Source organism: Colossoma macropomum, unplaced genomic scaffold, assembly GCF_904425465.1.
Source record: "Colossoma macropomum unplaced genomic scaffold, Colossoma_macropomum, whole genome shotgun sequence".
In the NCBI taxonomy this organism is placed as follows: domain Eukaryota; kingdom Metazoa; phylum Chordata; class Actinopteri; order Characiformes; family Serrasalmidae; genus Colossoma; species Colossoma macropomum.
In genome coordinates, this window is record NW_023494789.1 from 17,735,931 (window position 1) to 17,763,177 (window position 27,247).

The 27,247-nt window shown below is 39.5% G+C and overlaps 2 protein-coding genes and 2 non-coding genes across 9 annotated transcripts; 3 read left to right on the forward strand and 1 right to left on the reverse strand.

Moving 5' to 3' along the window:
• Positions 1 to 321: 321 nt before the first annotated feature.
• cep63 (centrosomal protein 63) lies at positions 322 to 13,834 on the reverse strand. 6 transcript variants are annotated; one of them, XR_005007255.1, is made up of 17 exons: positions 13,717 to 13,834; positions 12,826 to 12,923; positions 12,560 to 12,752; positions 11,914 to 12,009; positions 10,393 to 10,488; positions 10,190 to 10,312; positions 9,747 to 9,860; positions 8,172 to 8,363; positions 7,518 to 7,663; positions 6,508 to 6,654; positions 6,288 to 6,390; positions 5,970 to 6,167; positions 4,766 to 4,852; positions 4,348 to 4,544; positions 2,583 to 2,880; positions 1,532 to 1,895; positions 322 to 964 (listed from the first exon to the last, which is right to left on the reverse strand). XR_005007255.1 is itself a non-coding variant. In XM_036570382.1 (16 exons), exons 2-16 carry the CDS (start codon positions 12,864 to 12,866, stop codon positions 1,716 to 1,718), a joined length of 2,196 nt encoding a protein of 731 aa, XP_036426275.1. In that variant the 5' UTR covers positions 12,867 to 12,923; positions 13,717 to 13,834; the 3' UTR covers positions 322 to 1,715. The 6 variants fall into 6 exon arrangements, 5 of the variants coding, with proteins under 5 accessions (XP_036426275.1, XP_036426276.1, XP_036426273.1 ...); XM_036570382.1 differs by having other exon boundaries at positions 322 to 1,895; positions 12,560 to 12,737; XM_036570383.1 differs by having other exon boundaries at positions 322 to 1,895; positions 8,208 to 8,363.
• Positions 13,835 to 15,373: 1,539 nt separating this feature from the next.
• On the forward strand, positions 15,374 to 15,445 carry trnap-cgg. The gene has a single exon. It is a non-coding gene; the product is annotated as a tRNA-Pro (tRNA).
• A 238-nt stretch (positions 15,446 to 15,683) lies between these two features.
• trnap-ugg lies at positions 15,684 to 15,755 on the forward strand. The gene has a single exon. It is a non-coding gene; the product is annotated as a tRNA-Pro (tRNA).
• Positions 15,756 to 17,704: 1,949 nt separating this feature from the next.
• Positions 17,705 to 22,473, forward strand: im:7152348 (uncharacterized protein LOC559250 homolog). Its single transcript, XM_036570386.1, has 4 exons — positions 17,705 to 17,927; positions 19,605 to 20,069; positions 20,715 to 20,828; positions 21,897 to 22,473. Exons 2-4 carry the CDS (start codon positions 19,729 to 19,731, stop codon positions 21,940 to 21,942), a joined length of 501 nt encoding a protein of 166 aa, XP_036426279.1. The 5' UTR covers positions 17,705 to 17,927; positions 19,605 to 19,728; the 3' UTR covers positions 21,943 to 22,473.
• The last annotated feature ends 4,774 nt before the right edge of the window (positions 22,474 to 27,247 follow it).

The following is a 27,247-nucleotide window of genomic DNA, read 5'->3' on the forward strand; positions in this document are numbered from 1 at the left end:
CACAAATTACACCACATTCCAGCGCATTGCATTCCAGAGCACAGAGTGTTAGTGATTAGTGTTTTAGGCTGAGCTATCAGAATCGTATGGAAGTTCTCAGAGGTAGGCCATGGAAATTACCCTGGCACCCTCTATTGGCTGTACAAGGAAGGACAAAACCATAAAGACCCCACAGGCAACATTAAAATTTTCCCTCTGGAACTGGATAATGAACAATTCCTAGTACCATGAGACCCAAAAGAACAGGCCATGTAATTTAAACTCAATTTGTGTCTGGAAGACTAGCCTAGAAGATTTCAATCATAATAAATGTGCACGATATTGAAAACAAATGGTATTTTTTAATAAACATTTTTCCCAAACATTCTTTGAAACAAAACAGAAGGTCTAAAGAGTAGCCTGATGGGATCCAATCTTGGCCAGAAAAAAACCTCTGCAAAGCAAAAATGTTCCACCTTCTGCTTGCAAGAGAGTAAACGTCCACGCTGCCAAATTCCTCAGCATGCATTGTTTGTTGGGCCTCACGGCTCTGGTAGCCAGGGTTACCAAATACCAATCGCAAAACCGCTGGACCCAAGCCTAGCTAAACATACTTCCAGCACTTAGTAATCTGAGTAAAGGAAGAGGGAAGGAAAAAGAATGGGGGGGAAAAAGCACATTCCAAAACAAATTTGATCTGGAATATTCTTTATTCCCCCTGTTGTACCTCATTATGAGTGAAGGAGGGTTTTCTCCCACCCTGCCTCTTCTGTATCACTCTGTTGATAAAATATGACTTTTTTTTTCTCTGAGCTACATCAACACTGGTCTTTTGGCAATGTTTCCGAGTGCAGGATCCCACACGGATGACATTAACATACCATAGCTGTTCTCATGATGTACAGTGCTGCTGGGGGCAACATGACAGCGCTGGCATGGCCTGAACATTCTTGTGGTGAAACTCTTGTAAATATACTTGGGGGACCTGTGAAAGGACATTAAACAGAGATGAAGCTGTGTGCACGTGTTGCCGTACTTGACGTCAGCTATACATTGCTGTACAACACTTCCCAAAACTTTGCCCTCTGAGAATAGGTCTAATTTTTCACGTGCAGACAGCCTTTCCCCCAAAGCTGACAAAGAGAACAAAAATCCACAAAAACACGTCCCCTCCCATAATCAGGACACCACGGACTATCAAAACAAGCTCATTTAATTCACCCATCATTGACTCTTCACTATGTCAGATCAATTTAAAAATTATGCCACACATCAGTTAAATATACATACAGACAAATAAAAACAATGAACAACAAGAAGAGACAGGCACTGCAAAAATTTGTCTTTTGGAAACCAATTCTATTTCTAAAGTGCTCAAGAAAAAGACAGGAGAGAATAATCAGGACACAGAAGACCTAGCAATATAACGACAAACGTCATAGGCCATAATGCAGGTCCAGGCCAAGGCATGCATGTATGAGTGAAGGGTCATCCTTCGTTAGTGCAATAATTGCAGAGGTATTCAGCATGGATGAGACTGTGCTGTGTGTACCTGCATGGGGGTTACCAGATGTCCTGCAGTCAAAATCCGGTCCCATCTGCTTTGGCTTGCCTTTTTTTGCTTCATTTTTTGGCAATAAATATATTTATCATCAACTTAGCCACGTAATGCAAATGAAAATTTTAGCACCAGTCTTAAAAGGCACCTGGAGACCCCGCTGCGTGTATGTACAGGGTCAATGTGTATTGTGAGGGCTGCCGTCTTTGCCCAGATACTTGCGGACGGTCTTGGCATTGTCCTGCCTCATGCTTTGGATGTGAGCATCCAGCCTTTGCAGCAGTTCCTGTGAGCGCAGCGTCTCCTCCTCCAGAAAACGGGTAGCCACCGACCCAGGTGAAGAACTGGCACAGTGATCCTGCACATGAGACAGTGAGAGAGAGGAATTAAGGAATGCACCGTTTTGCTTTGTAAACAGCTCCATAAACACTTAAGCTAAATATGCCACTCATTCCAATTCATGCACATTTGTTTTATAACACAGTACAGTGCAAGAGTCTGAAAATGTATCATCATGGATGAGTCATCTAAAAACGTATCCTTACAATTTATTTGATTCATGCTATTTAAATAGGCAACTGATTTTCTGTTAAGAATTCAAAATGCCACTTTGCTTCATATTGCTATATATATATACATAATATATATATATATATATATATATATATATATATATATATATATATATATATATATATATATACACACACACACACACACATTCCTCATATTGCTAGTGTGTTACATGTGTTTATTTAGACCACAGTTAGAGGCTGAGGTTAAAAAAAGGCTGAAAAGTACTGGCCATCGGTCATCAGCCAATTTGGCTGTAAAGAAAGAAGAATCAGCTATAAAAACTCCAAACATGAGTTCCCCTAGCAGTTATCAACCAATACTTGATTAGGCAAATCAATAGATCATTCTTCTAATAAGCTCACAGTATATCTATCACTGTACTGAAAATCTTGTTCTTTTTAATGTGTTAATGTTTACTCTTACTTATTTTAATGCTACCCAGAATTCTAAATTTGCTTCTGTGACTGACCAAAGGTAGAGGGTCACCAGAAGAGCCCGAAGCCCCTGCTTTCTCCTCATTAGCCGCTGCGCTGAGCAGGACCGCTATCCTGCGGGCTTTATTGGCTGAGGAAGATGAGGAGCCAGAGGAGGAAGAGGAGGGTGTGGGGGAGGCGTTCGGCCTGCTCTCCTGTGACTGGCCGTCAGGGCGGTGAGGTGAGGAGGTAGACAGGACCTCCAGCTGTTTGACGAGCATCTGGATCTGGTGCTCATAGCGAGAGGTACTCTCCTGCATGCGGGCTTCCATGGCCTGCAGGTCTGCCTCACATCTGCAACAAAGCACAACAGGAGAAAGTGACTTTGCTGCCTCTACTCTGTAGTGCACAGTGAGTAGAGGAGCATAATAAGGCTGTACAGGCATATATAAATGCATCAGGATGAATCAGTCTGCAGGTGATGATTAAACTGCAGTCACTGCTTGGCCAACATAAAAATTTGTGATTGTCTATATTCCAACAACTTACAAATCAGGGGTTCTTAAACAAACCAGCTCACCAAAAGCTCCAAATAATACCTGACAGGATAGCGCAAGTTACTGTGCAGTGACAATAATGGCTGTTAGATTACAAATAAATAAAATATAAAATAATATGCTAAGAAAAATTTTAAATTTATTTATCAAACAAACAAAAAAAAGTTGCAATTAACAAATTCAAAACATCAAGTCAAAAGTGCTTTTTCATTACATGCTCTGTGAACGTAGAAAGAGGGTAAGGACGATTATTTAATCATGTAACCTTGTTATATTTCTTTTATCTAGTGTGTTTGAAAAACAACACTGTCATAAACAGCATATTCCCATCAACTTTTACAGGAGCTAAATCCATTGAAGGGGTTCCTCCCAAAGGTATTTTCAGAAGGAAGTGAAGTTTTTCAGATGGAAGTCCATTGTCTGAGGCACTGCTTCTGCTAGAACAGCATTAATATTAATTATTATAATTCCTTCAACAAAAATCAAACTCAGTGTGGTAGTCTGAGTTCAGGCAAAGGTAGTCACATCTCTCATCATATGGCAACCCAGCACAAACACTTCCACAACCTAAATGGGGTCACAACTGCTAGTTCAGATTTGTATCTTAGCGGCTATGTGGTTGGTGCCCCCTTGTGGTTTGACTGCCAGAGAAGTGATGCCAACTGGCTCTAATATTCTCTGGAATCTAAGGGGATTTTTTTGTTTTTTGCATATCTTCTTAAATTTTTTTCTTTCTTTCTTTAAAAGGCACTTGCATATAACAATAACCATGTTTCATATCAAAACGCTCCGTTATGTTTGTTGCCACTTTTCAAAACTGTTGCAGCAACTTTCAACTCTTTGCATGCCATTTCACAAATTTCTGAAATTGGCTGAATGATGAATGAAGGGTTTAACGACATGATGGGCAGGTCCTTAGTGATTTCCTGTTCATTAGTCAGTTTCGCACAAAATGTAGATGGACAAAAGCATCCACCACTTACACATGGTGAGAGGCAGATGATGTGTATCTCAACCCCTTTTTTTTAGCCTTATAACTCCAGATGTGAGTCACGTACAATCTCCCGATAACATGGAATTGAAAAGCGCACACTACAGATTTAGGAAATGTTTAAACCGTGTTTCTGCACTGTTTTATCGCCAGAGGGTTAAAGACTGCTACAAATTCCTTACAAAAAAAAAAACACCCCCCAAAAAAAAACAAACATTTGTAGGTTAGGCAGCATGCAAGAGATCAGAGCGTGAATTAGTGTTTATTGCATACCTGTCATGTGCTTGGCTGCTCCTGCACTGGCTCTGCTGCAGGGCTCTCTCATACTTGTCTTGCCAGGTCTGGTTGCTGGCTTCCATGTGGGCACGGAGCTCTGCCAGCTCCTGTCTCAGCTGCTGGTTCTCCTGCTCCAGACTGCTCAGAGATGACACATAGCTGTCCCGCAAACTTGCCAGCTCCCCATCAGCTCTCTGAGTGAGGGAGAGAGAGAGAGAGAGAGAGAGAAAGAAGAGAGAGAGAGAGAGAGAGAGAGATGAAGAGGAATGAGAATGAATGAACAAGCTTCTGTGAATATCAGACAAAGGATGACAAACTCAAATGTGCTACACACCCATGATAAACAACAACAACAACAACAACAACAAAAAAGAAATGTAATAAGTAGTAAGATATATGTGATGGCAATGTGCACCTTTGGGGATCGAGACTCAACCCTCTCCAGGAGATCATTTAGGTGCTGATTCTCAATCTTCAGAGTTTCTAGCTGAACCCGTGTCACCTACAAAAGGCAAGACATTGAACTTGATCTACTGTTCTGTGTCACAGCCCACAAGAAGTATCCATAGAAGTGTCAAATGAACCTCCACAGATGCTCCAGGACCAGAAATTTAACTGAAACTAAGGGACAAATCTTTTCCAAAAATATATTGAATTTAAATGAGACTAAAGCCCTATTCAGACTGAATTTGCTTTACATGGGGAGGTGGGCTAATGTAATTATTATATGTTTCGCAGTGATTTTAGTCCTGCCGAATGCACCATGGCAGTCATTTTTACCAACTGCAAGCTCCTGTGTCAGTAAAGATTCTGGCACCTTTTACCTTCTAAAAAACAAGCTGTAGAATTAACTTCAGGTTATCTCAATCCTGTGCAAATCAACATGTAAAAACGCTGTTATATTCTGTGGAAAGGGAGTTTCTTAAAAATGCAAGCACTCGAAAAAGGGCTTCAAAGTCAAATTTTGTAAAATTTTTCTGTTACACCTTAAATAGTGCAGCAGTTATTATTATAACACCTGAGGTGCCAGAATGTAACTGATGCACCATTTAAGGTAAAACGGAAAAATTCGAACAAGAAGCTGCTGAATAGGCTGCTGGCTTAAGCCTGTGTTCTCTGTGGCAAAAATCAGGCTTATATGTAATGTTACTGTCCTACTTCACGTGTACAACTCAGAACATGTAAAATTACAGAAAAAAAATGTGCTTTTATGTGGCGATGCTGACTGTGGTGAATTTCTAAGCTAATGGCGATGCTAACGATGCACTGCATTCACTTAAGACAGGTAAATGGTTAGGGTAAATTAAATAATGGCTAAATTAAATGTTTAAACATCTTTTCTACCCTTTTCCACTCCCATCTCTGTCATTTAGACTGAGATTTCTTATCCCATGCGAATCGGTCAGAAACATTACAGACATTCTGAAGTAAACTGGCGCTACCCCACCTCCTCATGAAAAAACAATCCTGTCTGACTAGGGCTTAAGACTAAGTATAGCTTATCTAAAAACAACTATATAGGGAAATATTTCAAACAATATTTGAACTCCTGAAAAATACCACATAACTGCAATATTGAGACTGGTGGCTGATTAGTTTTTTGGAACAGGAAGGTGTACCTTGAGTTCTGCTGCCCTGCGTTCAGCCCGCTCCACCTCAGCCCGCAGCTGCCGCTCCACACCGGAGGCAGAGCCGGTGAGCGTGGCGATGGTGATGTCACGCTGATGTAGCTCATTTGTTAACTGTGAGACCTCCTTCCTCATCCCCTCTACTTCACCACAACGAGTCTGCTCAGCCCGCTGGAGCTCTTCACGCAGCTACATACACACACATACATACACAAAAATAAAACTTACCAACTTCATCTACCCATTGCAACAAGATATACCATCACTGATATTAAATATTAGATGTATTTCTGCCTTCTGTTTCATTACCCGTTTGACTTCAGTCACAGAGCGGGCATAATCCTCTTCCAGCTGTTTCCACTCCTGCTCTCTCCTATTTGCTTCTCCTTTCTGTCTTCGCATGCTTTCAAGCCTGGCAAAACAAAGTGCAAAACTATCAACATGACCTCCACCCAATCAACTTTGATTGTAATGCTTTTGCTAACATTTAGGGTAACAGTATTTTTGCTCGTAGTATTCAAATAATTACTTGTCTCGGAGCCGAGTAACTTCCGCTTTCAGGTGTTTCTCACAGGTTTGAGAACAGTGAAGTTTGGTGGTGACTTCCTCCAGCTCCTGCCTGAGAGAGTTCAGGCCTGGAGAAGAGTTCTTGGATGCCAGACACTCCTCCAGTGACCTGTGCATTAGAAATATAAACGCAATCGGTTATATAAGAATGTTAATTCCAATAAATAACAGATACAATATGAACAGGTAAGTTTGTCATTCAACAGTTTTTAAACTGCATGCATCAGGGCGCAATAGGCAATTGGTCCTGCTAGATAGGCCTACTTAATTAAGCATGTCACTAAAAATATTCTAGGCCTCATTTCAAGAGGATGATAGCACAACTACAACAAATGTACCATATCAAAAAGCAAACATCTGCAAGCGATGACAGACCATTTTGTTCATGTTCTCCAAGAGACAGTGTGATGCATGGTAGTGTGAGGAAATCACACATGGGTGTGCAAAATTACACAGAAGGATGTGGTGGATGGCAAAAGCTACTGGGGTACATAGAGTGAAAGCAAGCCCTGTTCACGGCATTTTTAATATTAAAAATTATACCGTTTTGGGCAGTTTACTTTGTGTATGTGCTTATGCCTGCTCCTAGCTATCAGTACTACTTTCCATGATCCGTAAAAGAAACAATTCTTAATATCGCGCCGCATTAATAGAGAATTCAGTTGATGGGTGCGCTCAAAATTGTGTACATGAAGTATTTTACAATGACTTTGAAAGCAAACCAGTCAATTAGATTCCAGAACCGGAACTATCCATTTTATAAGTGGTATAGTGATGGGTTGCATCCTTGATTTTAGGCTTGCCTTTGAATGATTAACGACAGACTAATGAGAGTCAGTTATTGGACAAAGGAATTTGCCAAAATTTACATTCTCAGAAGAAATACAAACAAACAAACAATAAATAAATAAATAAATAAACTCTCATCAACAGGGTCAAGCTAAAAGAAAAGTGGGTGCAGATGCTGGGTACCTGATGACTTGTTCTTTGGCTTGCAGGGCCTGGCTGAGGCGTGCAAGCTCACTGCGCAGCTGCTGCTGCTGGAACCCTGAGCTTCTCACAAATTGATCCTGAGCATCCAGCGTAGCTCTCAGTTCGTCCCTCTCCTCACTCAGAACCTAATCAGAGGCAAACACATGACATTCTCCATAAATCTCAGTCTGCAGTAAAATGCTCAACCAATTTATTATTAGAAAGTTGATTTAAAAAGCAAGCAAGCAAGCTTAAAGGCAATCTACCCTGATACCAGTTGTACTAACATTTACAAACAGAGCACTACGCATATATAATAAATTCTGTATATTAACTTGGGATCAAACCCATTACCCATTATCAATACTGAGTCATTATTTTTTGCTACTGCATTGGTTTCTTTGGTAAGCAACTATTGTTTGGTCTGCATGTGTATCATACTTTTCATTCTAAAATACCATTAAATCAATAGTAAAAACTATACCGTTATCTATATCACTGTTGGTAAACCTAAGGGCCAGTATTTGAGATATTATGGACACTGACATCAGTGAATCTCCATGATCAATTCTTGTGTCATCCATTATCCATCTCACTCTCTAGCTACCACCCCTGCAACATCCCTATCCCTTGTCCCTGTCCATCTGGCTCTACCTGTGCTGGAGCGTTAGCTGCGATGCTGCAGCTGACCTGCTGTTCCCTGCGCAAGTCTCCCAGCTCCTCCTGCAGCACTCGCAACCTCTCCAGCTCAAGCTCCTGTGCATGCAGAGAGTCCTGTGCCCGCTCCAACTGTGCACGCAAACGCTGCACTTCGCCCTGCTCCTGCAGCCGGCTTGCACCCTGTGACTGAGACCGAGAACAGGACATAGTTACACCAGAGCTTCAGTTGCCACAGAAAGATCTGAGTTTTTAACTACAAATTTCAAGACTTATAGGTCAACTATGATTTTTTACTTATATCTGATGTTTCTGCCTTGATGGTGACCCATTTCTGTCATTAATGTACACAGACTCCCACCCTGTAAGGACCCACATGTGCTCATTTAGACATGCTACGGACACTAGATGAGGATGCTGGTAAACACAAGCACAAAACAGAGCCATAAATTCCAATCTAATCATTTTAATCAGGGTTCCATTGTAAGGTACTAAATATGTATCTGCTCTAGAATGCCTATGGACACATGAAAATGACATACAGTCTTAAAAAAGATGATGCTTCAAGGGTTCTTTAGTGAAGAAAATGGTTCTATATAGAATCATGAGCACTCAAAGAACTCATTGCATGATGAAAGTGTTCTTTGCATCATGAAAGGGTTCTTCAGACTTATGGAGAATGTGCTGTAGATAGTACTATATAGAATCTTTTTGAAAATGGTTCTATATAGTACCTGAAAGAGTTCTCCTATTGTTACGGAGTCAAGCTTGTTACAATAGAAGAACACTTTACAAAAAAGTTCTATACAGAACCATCCATAGCACATTCACACACATTTTCCATCAATCTGAAGAACCCTTTCATGATGCAAAGAATCCTTTAATCATGCAAAGGGTTAAGTGCTCATGGTTCTATATCTTTACTAAAAATCCCTTGAAGAACCGTCTTTTTCCATAGTGTCTCCTCTTAAACTACTTCTTTTGTTTTTGCTATATACTGAAGACATTTGGGTATTAGATCAAAAGATGAATATGGGATGATACTTAAAATTTCAGCCTTTATTTCCTTATATTTACTTCAAGATGTGTTAAAGAACTTAGAACATGCCACAGACAGTAGAATCAGATAAGTAATTATAAGTAAATATCATTTAATATTTGGTTGCATATCCCTTGCTTGCAATAACTGCATCAAGCCCCAACCACCAAGACATTTAAAGTTATTGACTCTCACTCAAACTCACTTGAAAAATGGGTGGATTCAAATAAAAGGTGCCATGTTTTAAGTTGTTTAACACATCTAGAAGTAAATATCAGGAAATAAAAGCTTACATTCTGATCTACTGTCTCAAATTCATCTTTCAAGAAAGTCGTCAGTGGATAACAAATACAAAAGAATTGGCCCTGCTGTTCCAATACTTTCAGAGGAGACTGTACAATTAATTTGACTTTTTTCTCGTTTCACAGCTCTTATTTTTTAGAACATATTGTAAATACAGGTCTATTTGAATGGTATCAAAATCAGAGAAGAGTAACACTGGACTAATGCTTATTACATTAATCTAAGCCCACCTGTACTACAGTGAATTTCTCTGCCAGGCTCTTCCTCTGGGCTTCTAATGAAGCCACCTGTCTCTGATACTGCAATCTCTGCTGTTCCCATTCGGCCGAGCGTTGACGAAACTCCTGCAAAAACAAAGGAGGTATTTAAAAAGTTGAAGAAAACAGTAAATTTACTGATACTGTACAGGTGATATTTTCACCACAATCAGGCTCTTTCAAAAAGCATGACTGAACTTTGCAGTATCCAAAATTGTGCCAATACAGAAACACTCTTTAAGCATAGTATGGAAGGCTTTTGGTCCCATGTGTATTATGTAAGCTAGCATCTATTTAAAAGAAAAATGCACACAAACAAACACACACACACACAAAAAACAGTCATTACAGCATTACAGACTGTTTGGAAGGAGCAATGCTGATTTTGCCTGTTCTGAGGAATATTAATGAAGTACCTCCAGCTTGCTGTTCAGGCGTGAAACTTCACTCTTGTCATCCTCTCGGCTGCGTGCTCCTTCTCGTGCCTCCTTTAGCTGCTTGCGCTGAAGCTTTTCATAGCTGCGCTTCAACTTGGATAACTAGGAGAGGAATTTTCAAGTTTAACAAGTGATTAATGAATCATTGTCCAATCTTGTGTGCCATCTTTTGAAAGGTTTACCTCATCCTTCACGTGCTGCAACTGCCCTTCATACTTCATGACTAGTTCCTGTTTCCCTGCTTGCATCTCTTCAAGCTGTTTCGCAAGCAATCTGACCTGATTGGTTGTAGTATTGTAGAGAAGAAAAGTAAAGTAAGGTTCTTTTTGAGTTACTTTATGAGAGAAGTTTCGGGACCCTGGTCAAATTACATGTTTTGCTGATTTTGTAAGCAAAGAAATCAATACATCTGCATATAATAAACTTAAATATGACACATTTCTACCAAACGTAATGCATGATTACTCTTTATGTACTTAATTTAATATATTGGGGAAAAAATCTAAAATACGTATACACAGGAACACTTTAAACATGTGTCGTGCAAAAGCTGGGGTAAATCCACTAGTGTATTCTGAAATGGCATTAAGAAAGAAAGTAAAGGACAACTGTTGAAGTCAAGACAAGATCTGGAAAACTGAGATCTCTAAAACTGCTAACAGACTGGATGGGTATGCAAAGCAAAACCCCACATCAATGACAAGGACCTGGAGGAAGATTTGGCTGGCACAGGAATAGTGACGCACTGATTCATTAGATGGTTATCTTAACTGGGATATCACCACATAAGGTCAATGTCTGAAGTATGAAACACAAAACTAAAATAAAACAGGCATTCTGGAATCAAGCGATGTGGTCTGAAGAAAAAGAAATATAACTTTTGTGGCTACAATCACTTAAGGTTTGAAAAATAAAAAAGGGAGGTGTTTCAATAAAACAACACTGAGTTTGCTGTGAATGTGAGATGATCTATAAATATTTTTGAATCAGAAGCTTTTTGCAAGGAAATGTGGGGGGAAAAATAAAGAGACTGTTAACTGGCTACAACAAATGTTTGGAGGTTGTGATTCCAGCCAAGTGGGCCTTACTAAGTACTGATTAAAAGGGTGCCAAGAGTTGTGCACATGCCAAATTTTATTTAACTAATTAAACATATTTATAATATGTTTAATTCAGCAAATCAGTAATAATTGTCCATTACAATTTGCATAAATGTGTCATTTAAGCAAAATACTGTTAATCTATGCATGATTGATAATGTCTGAAGGCAGCATTACATGCATGAATAGAGATTTCACTCCAATATGCATGTTTTTAACTGCTGATTAATTATCTTCTATGAAGAGGAATAAGTGAGGAAATACACATTAATAAATAAACTAAACAATGAAAAAAGAACACCTATAACAGAAAAACATCACTATCTCTTTGGGTTATTTTGCATATTAGTTATAAAACTAATGCCTTGCTTGAACAGTCAAAAAAATACTAAAGGTTTAGTATTCCACCCACTCGCAAACTCTGATGCTGACAGCTTAAATGTTAGCACTTTTCAGAGTAATTATCACCTGCACATGCTGTTATCAGGAACACACAGATGGAGTGAGGCATCAGAAAATAAATCTTTCATTGTAGTAGCTGAAAGCTGGCTGGGCATGCTGGTAAGCACTTTGCCTGACAGCCCAGCCATCATGCAGATTCACCTGCAATAATCCCTTTTCCACTACCAGACTCAACTTTCGGAAGCCAGAGTCATGGAGCTCCAGCAGGGAGACAACAGCCTCTTTCACCATAAACATCTGCCAAGGTGAAGGCAGAGCATGAAGCCAAAGCGCCGTCTATTTGATGCCTTGCATTACTGAACCACCTTAGCTAGCTTTCAAGGTTTGAACAACATGTTGCAATGTGATTTTTAAAAGCACTGTGATTCACAGAGTAATGTTCAACAACAGAGAAAGACTTATAGCTAAAACTTTGCTTAAATATAATGTACATAAATTTAGAACTATGGAGTCTTTGTGTAAGAGTTAATTAGTGCTTTCAACCTCAGTCATGATTCTAGGGATGCAGCAAGGCATATCTGGGCTAAACAAAATATTCTTTTAAACATACTCATCATCACATGATTATGAAAGTACTTCCATCGTAAGCCAAATCTATAACTCTGTTGCATCTAATTCATTATTTACAGGTAGCATAATAACATAAGCAAGTTTTAATGATTTTTTGCACATGGATTCCAGAAGGTGCAGGTAACCATTCTGGAAAAAAGACAAGTAAGACCTCCAGGTAGTTTCATAGATCACCAACAGAAGGTAACCAGCATCATTTTATATTGGGTTCACTAACCTCAGAGTTTCTCTTGTCCAGCAGATCTTTGGCCGACTGGAGCTCTTCCTGGCTGTTTTGCAGGCGCAGCTCCATGGCTCTCACCTCTGCTTCCCACTCACTGCGCTTGTGATTCACCATGATATCAATCTGTCTCATTAGCTCCTGGAGTTCAGGCTCACAGGACGTTAGGACAGAGCTGGGGGAAAAAAAACTGAAGAATCAATCACAAATATGACTGCCTGTCAGCACCACTTTCTAGTGTTTTTCATGTCTGTTACACTGACCTCATGTCATGATCCTGAAGAGTTCCCAAAAAAGCATCCATTGTTGTCAGTAATTTACTGATGGCACCTTCATGACCGCAGGATCACGGTAACTTGGTCTACAGACATAAAACAAGAGTGATGATCAGCCTAGGAACATTTAAATAACAGACAGTTCCATTCATAAGAACTTAGACTACTTCATAAACATAGCCCTACATGAAGAACAGAACAGTTAACACAGATGGAGAGGAAAATATCGAAATCTAAAATAAGCTGCGACAGCTCACAAGTAAACTGGCTAAATTATCTATGGTTTCATTCTGTAAAGAGATAATGAACTGTTAAAAACGCTAACCTAGTTAAACTGCACTTTTCTATGGAGCCCCTAAGCGGTCATAGTGATTATTTTTAATAGGGCATGGCCACAAGTAACAGTTACTATATTAAGGGCACAAATTACTATACTGAGGCCACACATTACTATATTAACCAGGAGGTAAGTTTCTCATAACTTGTTGCCGCAATATATTAACTAATTTGTAGCCTCCATATAGTAATTGGTGGGCTCACCATAGGCACCTTACCTTACCATTTTTACAAAACAACGCTTTAACAAATTACCAAAACTTTTGACCAAAGTTTACCAGAAACAGCCACTCGAATGCTGCCAAGTTACTTTTAAGTCACAGATAACTAGCTAAAGATGTTTGGTTAATCGGCCATCTGACGCTAGGTAAATATAAACTTAGCTAGCTAACGTTAGCTAATCTAACAAATCTGTTCGGCTAGCTAAGTTAGCTAACACTACCGTTAAGGTTACTTATTTTTGCGATGTAATTTTAGGAGCATTGCGATTCCGAGGTCACACGAGTGACAGTAATGTCTGTTCAACAAAGGAGAAACACTTACGTCTAAAGCCATGATTAAATATACTGTAAACTTTGGTCCTGGTGGTCAACTACTTTGACTGTTTCGACAGCTGAAAGCTACAGTTAAGAGCCCCACAACAACGCTTTTCAAACGCAATGCAGCGTGGGCCACTGGGGCTGTGCTCCAATACACGTGCTTGTGTCCTAAGTAGCCCACTTAGCAAGTGCGTAGGATTCTGTCCATTGCTAACGAGTTTCGCCGCTGGCGGATTAACATGGTCATGGGCTATACTTTCTTGGAGACCTCTCAAACCTACCCCAGTGTGTTACACCAGAAAAATTAGATGTCCTAACATTTTATACGCTACAGGAATTAAAATACTTCATCATTTAACTTTAAACACACAAAACACTAGCACAATGCTGCCTGTACACAACCAGTGTATGACACAAGTCAACAAGCGGCTAATTATATGACCTATTCAAACAAACTGATCTAGACACAAGATAAAGTTTAGTAGTCGTAGGAAGCCTGAAAAAGTACAATGACATATTTTTGATGTTTTTTTTTCTTTCATAAAATCTCAAACAATAGTGTTGTGGTGGTGCCTCTGCTCACTGCCTTATATACACACTGCAAATAGTTCACTTTATTGTGCTCTATACTCAAGTGTTCAGGTTCAGCAGCTAGTTGTGTTTAAGTTGTGTAACGCTAAGTGGGCGTATATGATTTAAAAGAAAAAACAAAGAGCTTGGGTTCACTGCAGGTAGCTGTTGTTTTGTTTGTTTATGGTCAGCAGTGCTATCTTCTTTTTGTGAGTTTGAAGGGTGAATGTTACTAACAATACTTTCAAGTGAAAGTGCAGGGGAAGCTTGTTCACCTGTCTGGTCGCGTTTGTGAGGACTAAACAAATGGTTACGGCCTATTTCATGACAGCTTTTAACAAAAATGGGTTAAATGTACATATTTCAAAATGATCACCTTGCGGGGTTTCAGATTAGGTCTGCTGGTCCGCTGTGTTCCACCCTATAGCAGTGTGCTAACCAAGTTCAGAAAATAATGATGGCTTTGAAGTGCGCTTTGGGGTAGAGAAAGCAAGTGTGCCAAAAGGAACACAGCCGTCTTTCCCGTTTTGTTCAGTTAGCCAGCCGCCAAAACAGTGTCAGTGTGACTGAAGTAAGTCACGCGTGCTCTGCGGAGGAGGGGTTGTAGACAAATGTAGGTTATATTAATGCCAGACAGAATCTTAACATAATTATATAAGTATTTTGCTTGTAAATCAGTGCAGTGGAAGTTTACAAGTAGTAGCTGGCTAATGCTACACTGACTCTCTGTTAATTTAACTTTGTCTGAACGCTTTTAGCCCACACGTCTGGTCTGGAACTTAAGGTGAAAACGAGAAACAGGTCTAGTCGCTGTTAGCTAGTACAGACAGAGACGTGTAGATTTTGTTAGCTGCTGTAGCTAAGCTAGACTGCGTCTTTAGCTAGACTGTGTCTTTAGCTAGCTAACGTTAGAGGAGGTGTGGTCATAATGTGGCCTGCAGCTGTGGCTTAGACAGCCGGACATGGTGGAAATGGATAACGTAACATAATGGAAATGATAACTAACAGTAATGTGAAATAGTGGCTGAAGTAGTATGACATGTCTATGCGTCGAAGGTCCATATGGACTACAAATTGATTTGACTCCACGTGGCTCGTTGGTCTAGGGGTATGATTCTCGCTTCGGGTGCGAGAGGTCCCGGGTTCAAATCCCGGACGAGCCCACTGTTTTTGCGGTGACTGACTTGAAATCCGCTTTGAAGTCTTTAATGTACGGAAGGCGACTAAAAGCACTCGGGGAAATCCCGAAGTTGGAGTCAGTTAGGTGTGTAATGATTGACGTATCGTGTCGAGGAGGAAATACTTATTCTCATAATACGTAAAATTAATATAATAATTAGACACATGGAGGCCGTGTTTCAGACCGCTTATAATCTTTGTGCTGAGAATACTGAAGTATATGGCTCGTTGGTCTAGGGGTATGATTCTCGCTTTGGGTGCGAGAGGTCCCGGGTTCAAATCCCGGACGAGCCCGATGTTTTTCTACGCTGTCTGTTACTGTAATTGTACAGTTTTTCATTATAATGAACTGGCAGTTCTCAGTCCAGCTCTCTGAGAGGCCATCTAATCCACACAACTGATCACCCAACACACCTGAGTCTGGTGGTCAGGATATCTACACTGGTTTAGTAATTGGCTCATGTTTGTTGGGAGATGGAACAGAACACAAATCCGGAGTCCTGAAAAGTCTCCATTAAATACTGCAGTTGCAGAACGAACAAGCAGCAGGACATGAAAATGCCAATAAGCAAAGAATCCTTTAAAGCCTGGCAAGCTAAAGCTGAATACCAAATGTCTTAATAAACCACTAATTTAGATCACTGTGACTTGCAGTGATTTATAAACCACTAGTCTTCATTAAATTACAGATTACATTTTTCTTACATTTCCTTTTTGTTTTCACTTCAAGTGAAAATGACAAATTCTGTATGTGTAAATAGCTCTGCAATAAAGTAACCCATCATTAGAGGGCAGCACAGCCCAGCCTGGAGATTCTAGTCTTGGAACTGAGGTTATGAATTCAGCAATTTGTTTTTTTGTATTTTTCCACTCTTAAAGTGAACTGAAGTAAAAAGCTTTGGTTCATAGTTGGTTTGTGAGATGTTGCTTTGCGGCAACAGTGGAAAGAAATGATACAGAACATCGTAAAAGAAACCTGATTTTTAAAAAATCGAAATATTTGGAACGAAATTGAGTAACTGCTCAACTGGTTGATCTTTAAACACTATAAATGCCCCAAAAAAGAGAGAAAACTTCTGTTTCATGATTTCCTGCTCAGCAAACAAACATTTATGACAGCAAGTAACAATAAAACAATGCTAAAACATGAAAAGAATCAATAAAGTAATTCAATTAGGCTTTCATTTTCTAAACTGATGAGATTAGGAAACATACTGCATGCTATATTACATGACAACAGACTGGAATGGGCTTCTAGCCAGTAGTCCTGCATACACATTAATACTAAATAAAGCAAGTATAATAATATAAATAGTACATAAATGTAGTAAGTCTAAAAAAATAATTCTAAATGAAAAGCTTAACATCTGCAGTGCTCTCTCATGTGGCTGTGTAAGTGACACTTCCTTTGCTACTTGGTAAAACCACTGCACTGTTGACAATTGATTAAAAAAAATCAGTTTACACAAAATGATTGATGTGATTCTGAATGTTAAAAAATGAACTTTGCACTCTAACAGATGTGGGTTATATATTTGGATGATGAAAAATGATGAAAACTTGCTTTCCTGATGGAAATTGTATGGTACAGAACGGTTTAAAAATGCACCTCAGGAGATAGCGTGAGCTTTTTCTTGTTTACTCTAACTCTTCTATTTGTCATTATCAGATTTTAGAACTGGATCTGTTTTTATAATCTTGGGCTTTTGGAGCAAGAATTTCTACAGAAATTATCTGCAAAACCTGTCTATTATCTGTTGAGTATTGCCCCATAAACTGCACATCATTATGCATACCTGAGTAGAGCACTATTAAATAGTTCCTCAGGATTTGCTCCAGGGCAATGCTTTTAATGGTACTGGGTGTGCATTTCACAAACGCCTGCCAAAGAAAGCAAACGCCTGCCAAGTCTACCTGAGAAATTCCACTTTACAGCCGCTTACACAGCTGAAGTTACCAGAGATATATAAGAGTCCAAGTATAGACGCTGACAGGTTTATAGACGCAGCACAGTTTTACTCACTTATTGCAGTGTCTACATTTCAGTAGTGCCGTAAAAAGATATCTATTAAGGCTGTTCCTGTTTAAAAGGGCCCATTGGCTCAGTAGATGCTCCCAACCCCCAACTCCACCACATGCTCTCCCACCTGCTCCTGTCTGAAAAAATCAACAAAGGAAGCCTGTGGCTTCTGGAGAAAGAGCCCACCCCTTCCACTTTACCCTCAAACCAGACTGTCCTCAGGCCATCTTTCTGTTTGCTGTGCCAGTCAGCAGTGACGGAGCTATCGCACTGCCCCCGCAACTCAGAGCCTTTAAAACACACAACAGTCAGTCACGCTGACATCAGAGCAGCTTCTCTCTCTCACACACACACATACACACTAATTCTCTCTCGCTTGAGCAAACTGCTGCTGGAATAGCTCAGGAACAACAATCATCTGACAGACAGCTGGTGCTCACTCTGCTGTAAGTAGCCCATTATCTTCCATTTCTTTCTGATTCCTCTTTAACTGGGACATCTTAATAGTACCTTTCTGCCAGAGGTAGAAGTTGTGCATCGTTTTAGAGGACACCATAGACGTGGAAGGGTCTTTGATTGGACTAAAAAGCTTGGAAATATGAAGTCTAAGTTATCGCACACTGGGGCAATTTCGTGGACATGGCCTAAGCCTATTGGAGAGCAGTGTTAATGGTGTGTCACCATTAAAAATCCCATTTTGTTTCTTGTTAGGTTTAATCTGGGTCTAGAAAGCTGCTCCATTAAGTCTATATTACAATGTATATCTTTATATTTAGAACAATATAGCTGCTTAAAAGACATAATTTGAATGACTATGTAAACATCGTCTATTTTTGCAGATTTTTGTTATTTTTCTACACCGTTTGGACGTGGCAGAAGGCCTTTACACTGTGTAACAGTTTCATGATGAATGGACCAACAGAAATGCTCCAAATTTATCTGGAATAAAACTTTACATTAACTTACACTGAACATTAAGTAGAGGTGGGCGATATGGAAAAAAATAGAATATTGCAATACTTCAAGAAAATTTAATAATATTTCATTTGTCACAGTATCTATTTTTTCAGACTTCTGGTCATTTGCAACAGAGAAAAAGAACTAGCAGTGCTACATTAAAAAAAATACTATACACAATTGAATACAACAGTTTTTTATTCAGTATTTCATATACTGTGCTGCACTAAATCCAGTTAAACAGACTCATTTTGCTCTTTTTACAATGAAACATGCAGTTGGTCAGTGTTCTATGACTATTGACAATATCCATAATATGTTCAGAAAACCATGCTGTATTGTATTGTAACATATTTTATCTCGACAACAACACATATTGTCATATTGCCCAGCCCTAAAATTAAGACCATTTTTAGAAAAAGACTCTGATAAGCCCTGCAGTTTAGATTCACTAGACTTATCCAATTGTTGTCATTAAACAAAATTTACAGGGTTTGTCTTGTAGTAGAGAGCTTGTTTTCTCACACTGTTTATTTGCATGTGAATGACCAGAACAGGTCAAAGCTTTCCTCTGAGAGGTCAAAATCAAATGAATAATTCTGGACTAACAGGTGGCAGCCATGGGCAGGAAAATAGCATTATAATGGTAAACACTCGGTAGGGGTAGGACAGCCCTGCCATCTGCTCCTGAATTTCAATTATGATTTTACGGACACTTAATACAGAGCGGACAATTGGACGTATGTGAAGGATGTCAAGCTGAATAAGACAGAAGGCTCAGGTTCTCCTAGAGTGACCATCAGGGAAGGGATCTGGCACTTGACAGTGATAATTACTATATATATATATATACCTTTCTAACTGTACTGACAGTGAGGAAGACTGAGTCACTCCTAGGCCTGTCACAATTATTACATAACCACACAGTTAGTTAAGCTGACTGCAGTTATTTTCCTGTAATTAGCTTTCAGATTATACATTTACATCACGACAAACATGTGAGTCAGGTCTCCATTCACTGGGTTAAGGCACATGTAAAGAAACGACATCAGAAAATGCATTTAGACTAAAAGCTCTTACCTGTGCTATAAAAGCTTTAGAGCAATAGAGAACCAGACTGTTAAGGAGAAACTATCAATCTGTTGACTGTCTCTGTACTTTTTCAGGTTAAAGGAAAGGATAATAAACCCTATCCCATCTCGGCCTTCGTCCAGGCGAGGAACGCCTGCTAAACCCCCTACTTCCATTCCACATTCTCTCCCTGTAAGTCTCCTACTCCCTCTAACTAACATGGTGCTGTGTGAAGATCTGGAGTGTGGCGTGTGCTACCAGAGCTACTCCCGAAGCGAGCGAGTTCCCAGAATGCTCTTCTGCAACCACACGTTCTGCACGGCCTGCCTGGAGACCATGGCCGTGGAGCGCAGCAGCATGCTGAGTGTCCGCTGTCCACTGTGCCGCCAGGTGTCTTGTGTGCGCCGTGGTCATGGCCTGCAGGACGCCCTGTGGGTCAACAGCCGCCTGTGGGACTGCATAGCTGAGGATCCAGAGCAAGAGCAGGAGGAGGAAGGCCAGGAGGAGGAGAAGAGAAGCAGTGCCACAGCACAGGCCGTGCCTCCAGCACAAAGTGAATGGTGGGTATGAGTAATGAGCTCATGAGCAGATACACGTAAAGGAATAGGTTGGTGAAAAATCACATTTGGGCCTATACAAATTCCCACTCACCTCAAAAACAGTCATGCTTAGTGTCTGAAGGTGTCTGCTTTAGTTTTACACTGGAGATAATGTACAAGGCTAGAGCAGCTTAACAAGCAGTAAAAGATTATACCACAGCAATTAGCATTGCACAAACTGCATGCCTGAAACTATGCTGAGTTGTTAAGTAATCTCAAATAGATTTGCTTATGCAGCTTCTGGCACCATAGGACAAACTGTTATCTATGAAAATGGACAAAAGTATGTCACATAAAGAAGAACAGTAGTAACAGCCATCTTAAAACCTAAGTTTTGCCTATCTTTTGTTGATGTCTTGGCTGACTGACGGCCTTTGGGGCTGGGGGGAAAACTGTGCAAGTTAGATTTTTTTTGTCAAACTATTCCTTTAATCAAAGTCCATCCACCTCTGCCTATGTTTCTATCACCCTTAAAATCTCTCTAAATCAACTTAAACAATACAACTGGATTGAAAGTCATAGATGTTCATGTAGCTGAAGACAGTGCTTGCATTCTCAACCTCATATTCTCCTTGCACTCACTCTCTCTCTCCTTGATGCTGTCAGTGGGTTGAGGCCAAGCTCCAAGCAATATCGACCCAAACTACGACTGCCATCCTTTCTGAAGAGACTGAGTATCCCCAGACAGCCCCAGGAGAGGATTGTTCCTGGATGCAATGTGTGAGTATTCCTCTTAACCTCTTAACATTGCACTTAACTGCATACCTCCTGTCAGACTGCTCCAGCTGATGATACAACGTAAAGATATGCGCACAGCAATCAATGCATTTCAACATGTCAGTGTTGTGCATGTTTATCCCAGGAGCATCCAAAATATATATGTTGCAGTCGTGTTATGACTCAAGCATACATTCCTTCTTGTCCAATCAGAGCATTAGAGACTTACAGTGATGCTCTTATGCAAACAGAAACAAAATCTCCACTTTCTTGTTTACTAGACTACACATTATAGCACATACGTACTTTGAATTACTTTACTGTTGCACAACACTGTAACGGCAATGTGCTCATGTGCTGCAGTCAAGTTCAAACCATAAATGGACAGATGTGTGAAGGAGGGGGAAGGCTGAGTAAACACAAAGAATAAATGGAGCGCTAATAAAAGACGCATTAACCAAAACACTTCACCATCCATTTAACTCACCCATATGCGCTAAAGCAGTGGCTCTGCCAAAAATGTACAGTTTTATCCTAAATGTAATCATTTACAATGGTTGTTATCTATCTCTGATATATATATATATATATATATATATATATATATATATATATATATATATATATATATATATATATATACATGTAGACAGATATTGTCGTTGTGAGAACAAAATTTTACAAAGTTTTGTAGCTCATACTTTTGCAACATACTTTTGTCCATACACCACATAAACAAGTCCATTTGAGATTACTTAAGAACTTAATTTGGTGTGTAATGATTTAGGCATACAGTTTGTACAATGCTAATAGCTAAGCTTCCATCACTTATCAGCAAGCCCCAGCATAAAATACAGATGCAAACTTAGCCCAAAATATGCCTACATTGGCCTTACAAGGGATAGAAATTTGTGTAAATTAGATTTGGCCAAACTCTGTCTCTATATCTAACTATATTTCTTTAAGTTTACACATGATGAATGCTTTGACATGAATTTCAATCTGATTATGACCGTTATCACATCTGCTTCTCTTTTTATTATATGCTAATTTTTTTTTTGTCCACCGCAGGCAGATGAAATCCTGGCGAAGGCTTTCAGGGGAAGAAACATTTTAAAAGAGGTCATGCCAGACCGGCCTCGCCGCTCTGCACAATGAACACACCCTGTTTGTTTTGCCATTGTCATTTAAAACTGGCCTGCCATGTGCCAATCAGGTCCGGATTAGCAGCAGTGGACACTGGGCCAGGGGTCTAAAGCAGACAGTGACCATGCAGACGTCTTCCTGGCTGTGTGCTTCTCAGGCCACATTTTCTGCATGAATAGCAACAAGCCGGGGGTGCTGCAGTTCTATCTGCAGGGATCTCCTCATTAGCCATTCCACCCATAATCCCTCACAGCTGCTGCGGCGGGATCTGCTTCAGCTGTTCCAACAGAGACGGAGAGAGAAAGAGGGAAAAGAGCGCAAGAGCGAGTGTCCCAGATGCAACATGGAGCTGTGTGAACAGATGGCCTCCCGAGAAAGAACTCCCTCCAACTCTAATTGCACCCCAGCGTATCCAGACAAACCCCTTTAACTTATTATCAGCTTTGCTATTTATGTTATTTATAAATTATTGTGGATTAAAGATTCAGTCAGTGAAAGCTGTCATTCTCTTTGTGTCTTCGCTGTCTCTGGTGTTCTGTTCAGGCTGATCAGGTGTGTGGGGGTGATTAACTTACCATTTGCCCTTCCCCTCTCTGTTTTTTGTTGAATTAATGATATCGCCTTTGAACCGTTTATGCTAGGGGTCTTCAGTGAACGCTGCCATCTGTGCGGCTTCCCTTGAGAGAGCGTCCCGGCCAAGATCAAGGCCCAAACCAGCCAGATACTGCGTGGTGGCACTGAAACTGAAAGTGTGCAGCCAGATTCTCACCCACTGGCACTTTATGCAGTTTAAATGTAATTTATGCATCTCTCCTCATTTGGAATGTAACGCACTTTCATCAGCACCACACAAAGCTAATGAAAAAATAATGGCAAACTTTGGCATACAGACTTACGCAGAGGTTTGGGCACCCTGGTCAAATAACATGTTTAGTTAATTTTCTAAGCGAAAATAAGTTAAAACACCCTCTATAGAGAACACCTTCGCACATAACAGCTTATTTGCTGAATCTAACATATTGGAGAAAATGCATATTTTTTGTGTTTTATTATTTCCAATATGTTGAACTCAGCAAATAAATAGAAATTGTGCACTAAAATGTGCAGTTTAGTCCCTGAAGAGGATGTTAAAGGATCCAAATCCTACATTTTTCTTCTTTTGAATTTTATTTTTTATCTTTTAGATCTTGTAGGCCACTTCTAACACTTTGTTTGGTTTTATATACCATAGATGGTCATAAATCATTTTTACATGACCATTTCCAACCTTTATTTATTAAAACAGAATTAAACAGTCTGTTTTATTAAACATATAAATGCATAGCTGAACTTCAATGCGAATGGGTGCCCATTTAGGCCTGGCCTCTTAGATAACATTTGGGGTAATGCTTTTATTATGAGTCTCCCCCTGTAGATGGTTCATAGATAGACCTAAACAGCTAGTCTTTAATTAACATTCAACTAAATATGCAACCAAACAATCCGTTGAATATCATACATTTGATTAAAACTCTAAACCTTATCCTATTCTTAGTTTCAACCTAAAACCTAAATGTAGTCATAAACCTAACTTTAACCCTAATGCTGCTGATAGTCTCCTGGCGTTTACCAAATTGTTTGTTAACAATTTGAAAGTCTGTAAATAAATTATAGGGGGCTATCGAAATAAATTGTGCCTACATTTAGAGTATTTGAAATATATATACTTGTAATATATATACTTGTATGATATACTCATCGTCCATTTTATCAGCTCCACTTACCATATACACTTTGGATTTCTACTGCAGTCCATCTGTTGCTCTGCATACTTTGTTAGCCCCTTTTACCCTGTTCTTCAATAGTCAGGACCTCCACAGGACCACCACAGAGCAGGTGTTATTTGGGTGGTGGATCATTGTCAGCACTGCAGTGACACTGATGTGGTGGAGGCGTGTTAGTGTGTGTTGTGCTGGTATGAGTGGATCAGAAGCAGCAGTGCTGCTGTCCACTCACTGTCCACACTAGTAGACACACTTACCTTGTTGGTTCACCTTGTAGATGTGAAGTCAGAGACTATAGCTCATCTGTTGCTGCACAGTTTGCGTTGGTCATCCTCTAGTCCTTCCTCAGTGGTCACAGGACACTGCCCACAGGACGCTGTTGGCTGGATATTTTTGGTTGGTGGACTATTCTCAGTCTAGCAGTGACACTGAGGTGTTTAAAAGCTTCAGCAGCACTGCTGTGTCTGATCCACTCAGACCAGCGCAACACACACTAACACACCACCACCACATCAGTGTTACTGCAGTGCTGAGAATGATCCACCACCCAAATAGTACCTGCCCTGTGGTGGTCCTGTGGGGGTCCTGGCCATTGAAGAACAAGGTAAACGGGGGCTAATAAAGTATGCATAGAGATAGATGGACTACAGTCTGTAACCGTAGATCTACAAAGTAAGAAGTTGAGCTGATAAAATAGACCAATGAGTGTAGATACGAGTGGTTTTAATGTTATAGCTGATCAATGTACATACACAGAGAGGTGTGAGAAAGTAAGTGCCAGATTTGGTCTTTGTAAACAATGTGGGTGTTTGGACAAACAGATAGAAGATCTAATAAATAATACCAAAAGACACTGAAGGGTTACGTTTCAAAGACGCATTAAACACATTGTTCTTGATATGTATATATATACATATGTATTGCTGGGCTTTACAAAAACAAGTAATATCAGTAATATGGCTTATGATAAATACCACTTCATTAGAGAAATGGAAAAATGTTTTGAAAAAAATGCATTGTACAGTACAGTGCAAAAGTACTGTGTTGTTTACTAAATTTGCAGTCAAAACGGCAACTAAGTACAAGTTATGGACTGATGAGTCTAAGATCTGAGATCGCTGGAAGTAACAGAAGAAGCAGCTGAGGCAGTGAAAGACTTTTGCACCATGTCTACAACCATCAGTCGAGCATGGTGGAGGATCAGTGCAGATACAAGGATATGTAACAATTGGAGGCATTATGAATGTAGTCAAGTACAAATACATTTTAATCTATTTCTAATTTAATCTATAATCTAAATGTAAATACTTATCAAACAAAGAAGCTGCTGGTGTTCTCAGAATAATGGACTGACCACCCCAGAATCCAGACCTCAGCATCACTAAATGTGTTCTGTTGTATGAAGCTGAAAATCCAAAAAATAACCAACTACTAAGACTGAGCTTTGGGGTTGGGGAAAAATATCCCTGCACAGTTCTTAGAAAAACTGAAAGCAAGTCTGAAAAGATTGGAAGCTTTGATAAACACAGAGTGCACACACTAAATACTGAAAAAATGATATTATATTATTTGTTGAGGCTTCTGTGTAATTGTCTGTTAAATATATGTTTTCTACTTTTTCCCTGATACTGAAAAATAAATAGCCTGTACTTAACTGATGCTTGGCCTGGAATATAAATAAATGAAAGGGTGGTCTCAGGCTTCTGCACCGTACTGTACATCAGCTCTTGTTCTTTTAAAACGTCTTCTTGTTACAAATGGAGTTACAGCATTTTGGAATGAAACTCTTCACTTATTCTTTGCGATTACTGTCTCAACAGTAAACCCACCCATTCCCAAGGTAAAGTTTTCAGCTATTATCTCTGATAACTGGTTTCTCTTGACACAAACTGCATCGAAACTAATGCCACTGGTTTTATAGAGTAGTTGGAAAAGCCCAGCTCTATTGTAAATCATACAGGTGAGTGACGAGAGATCAACAGTGCCAAAATCAACAGTGCTGTCAGAACGTCTGAGCCAACAGGATTTAACAATAGGAAAGTAATAGAAATTCCCACAAGGCAGCTCATGTGACAAGCTAAAAACGGTTATGGGTCGGGTTAGATTTAGCTGTCATAACTTGTAACTTGACTTGTGTGAAATTCAGCATAATTGCTCATCCCTTAAACAGTCCATGAGAAAACAAAGCAGTCAGTAAAGACAAGACCTGATCTCTCTGAAAAGAATATGAATGCATGAGTGATCAACTTGGATCTAGAAGATTTCTTCACCAGCCTGCTCCAGACACGTGAGTTAAAGGTGCAGTTACTGGCCACAGTGCAAGGCATCGCATCTATTCAGACCTCAGATTTTTACAAGGATTGTGCTATCATCTATTTAAACCCAAGGCATTAACTGAGATAGTAATATCATCATTTATAGGGTTCTTTGCTTTGGGGGGTGGCTGGCCCAAATCTTACTCAATTAAATTTACACTTGTAAATATAATTCTTACATTTTTAAACGCTTTTTAATCTTTTATAGTGATGTTGAAAGATCTAGATTAGTGCTAAGCTTAATTAAAAAAAAAATACCCAGTTGGTAGAATGATCCATATAGGCCCTAGTAATCGTTCACTTCTAACTAAAGGGGAATTCCAACAATTTTCAAAATTTCTTCACAATTTAAAAAAAAAAGATCATTCATCAGAGAGTTTAGATGTGAGATGGTTCATTGTAGAGAGACTTAATGACTTTTGATGAGATTTCTTTACAGTGGTGATGATAGGAACCAGGGGTTGCCATGTCTACAACACAACTATAGCCATTTTATTAACTATCCAAAAACTATCAGTGTATCAGAGTTTTTATGCAGATTTACACTATTAAAAAAGATGGTTCTTTGCATGGTGCAATGGTTCTTCAGATCGATGGAGAATGTGTTGTATATGGTTCTACATAGAACCTTTATGAAAATGTTTCTATTGGACCTAAAGGTGTTTTACTATTGTTACAAGCTTGACATCATAACAGTAGAAGAACCATTTAAGCATGAAATGCTTCTATATAGAACTCCTGGTTCTAAATAGAACCACTTTACTAAAGAACACTTGAAGAGGCGTCTTTTTTAAGAGTCTACTATTTGGCTTTACATGTATTTGCATCCACAATGAATGGATTTTCAGTGTCTCAGACATTTGGCAACATATTTGTAACCATTTTGTTTAAGAACTTTCTGTGAGGGAACTTTCAGAGGCATCAAACTCCTCGGATGTCTGGTTACTATCACCTCCACTGTGAACAAGTTTTACTGTAAGTTTCTCTAGAACGACACAATTCACATCAAACCACTCTGAATGACTTTGTTTACAACAAAACGATGTAATTATGCAGACATTTTGAAAAATTGGTGGAATTTTCCTTCAATGCAAGGCATCATACCTGCTTCCAACCAAAATTGAACAGAAGAATTTTTAATACATAATGGAAGCAGTGTGGTTTGGGCATGCTGGGGAGCTGCTTTGCTTCCTTCAGG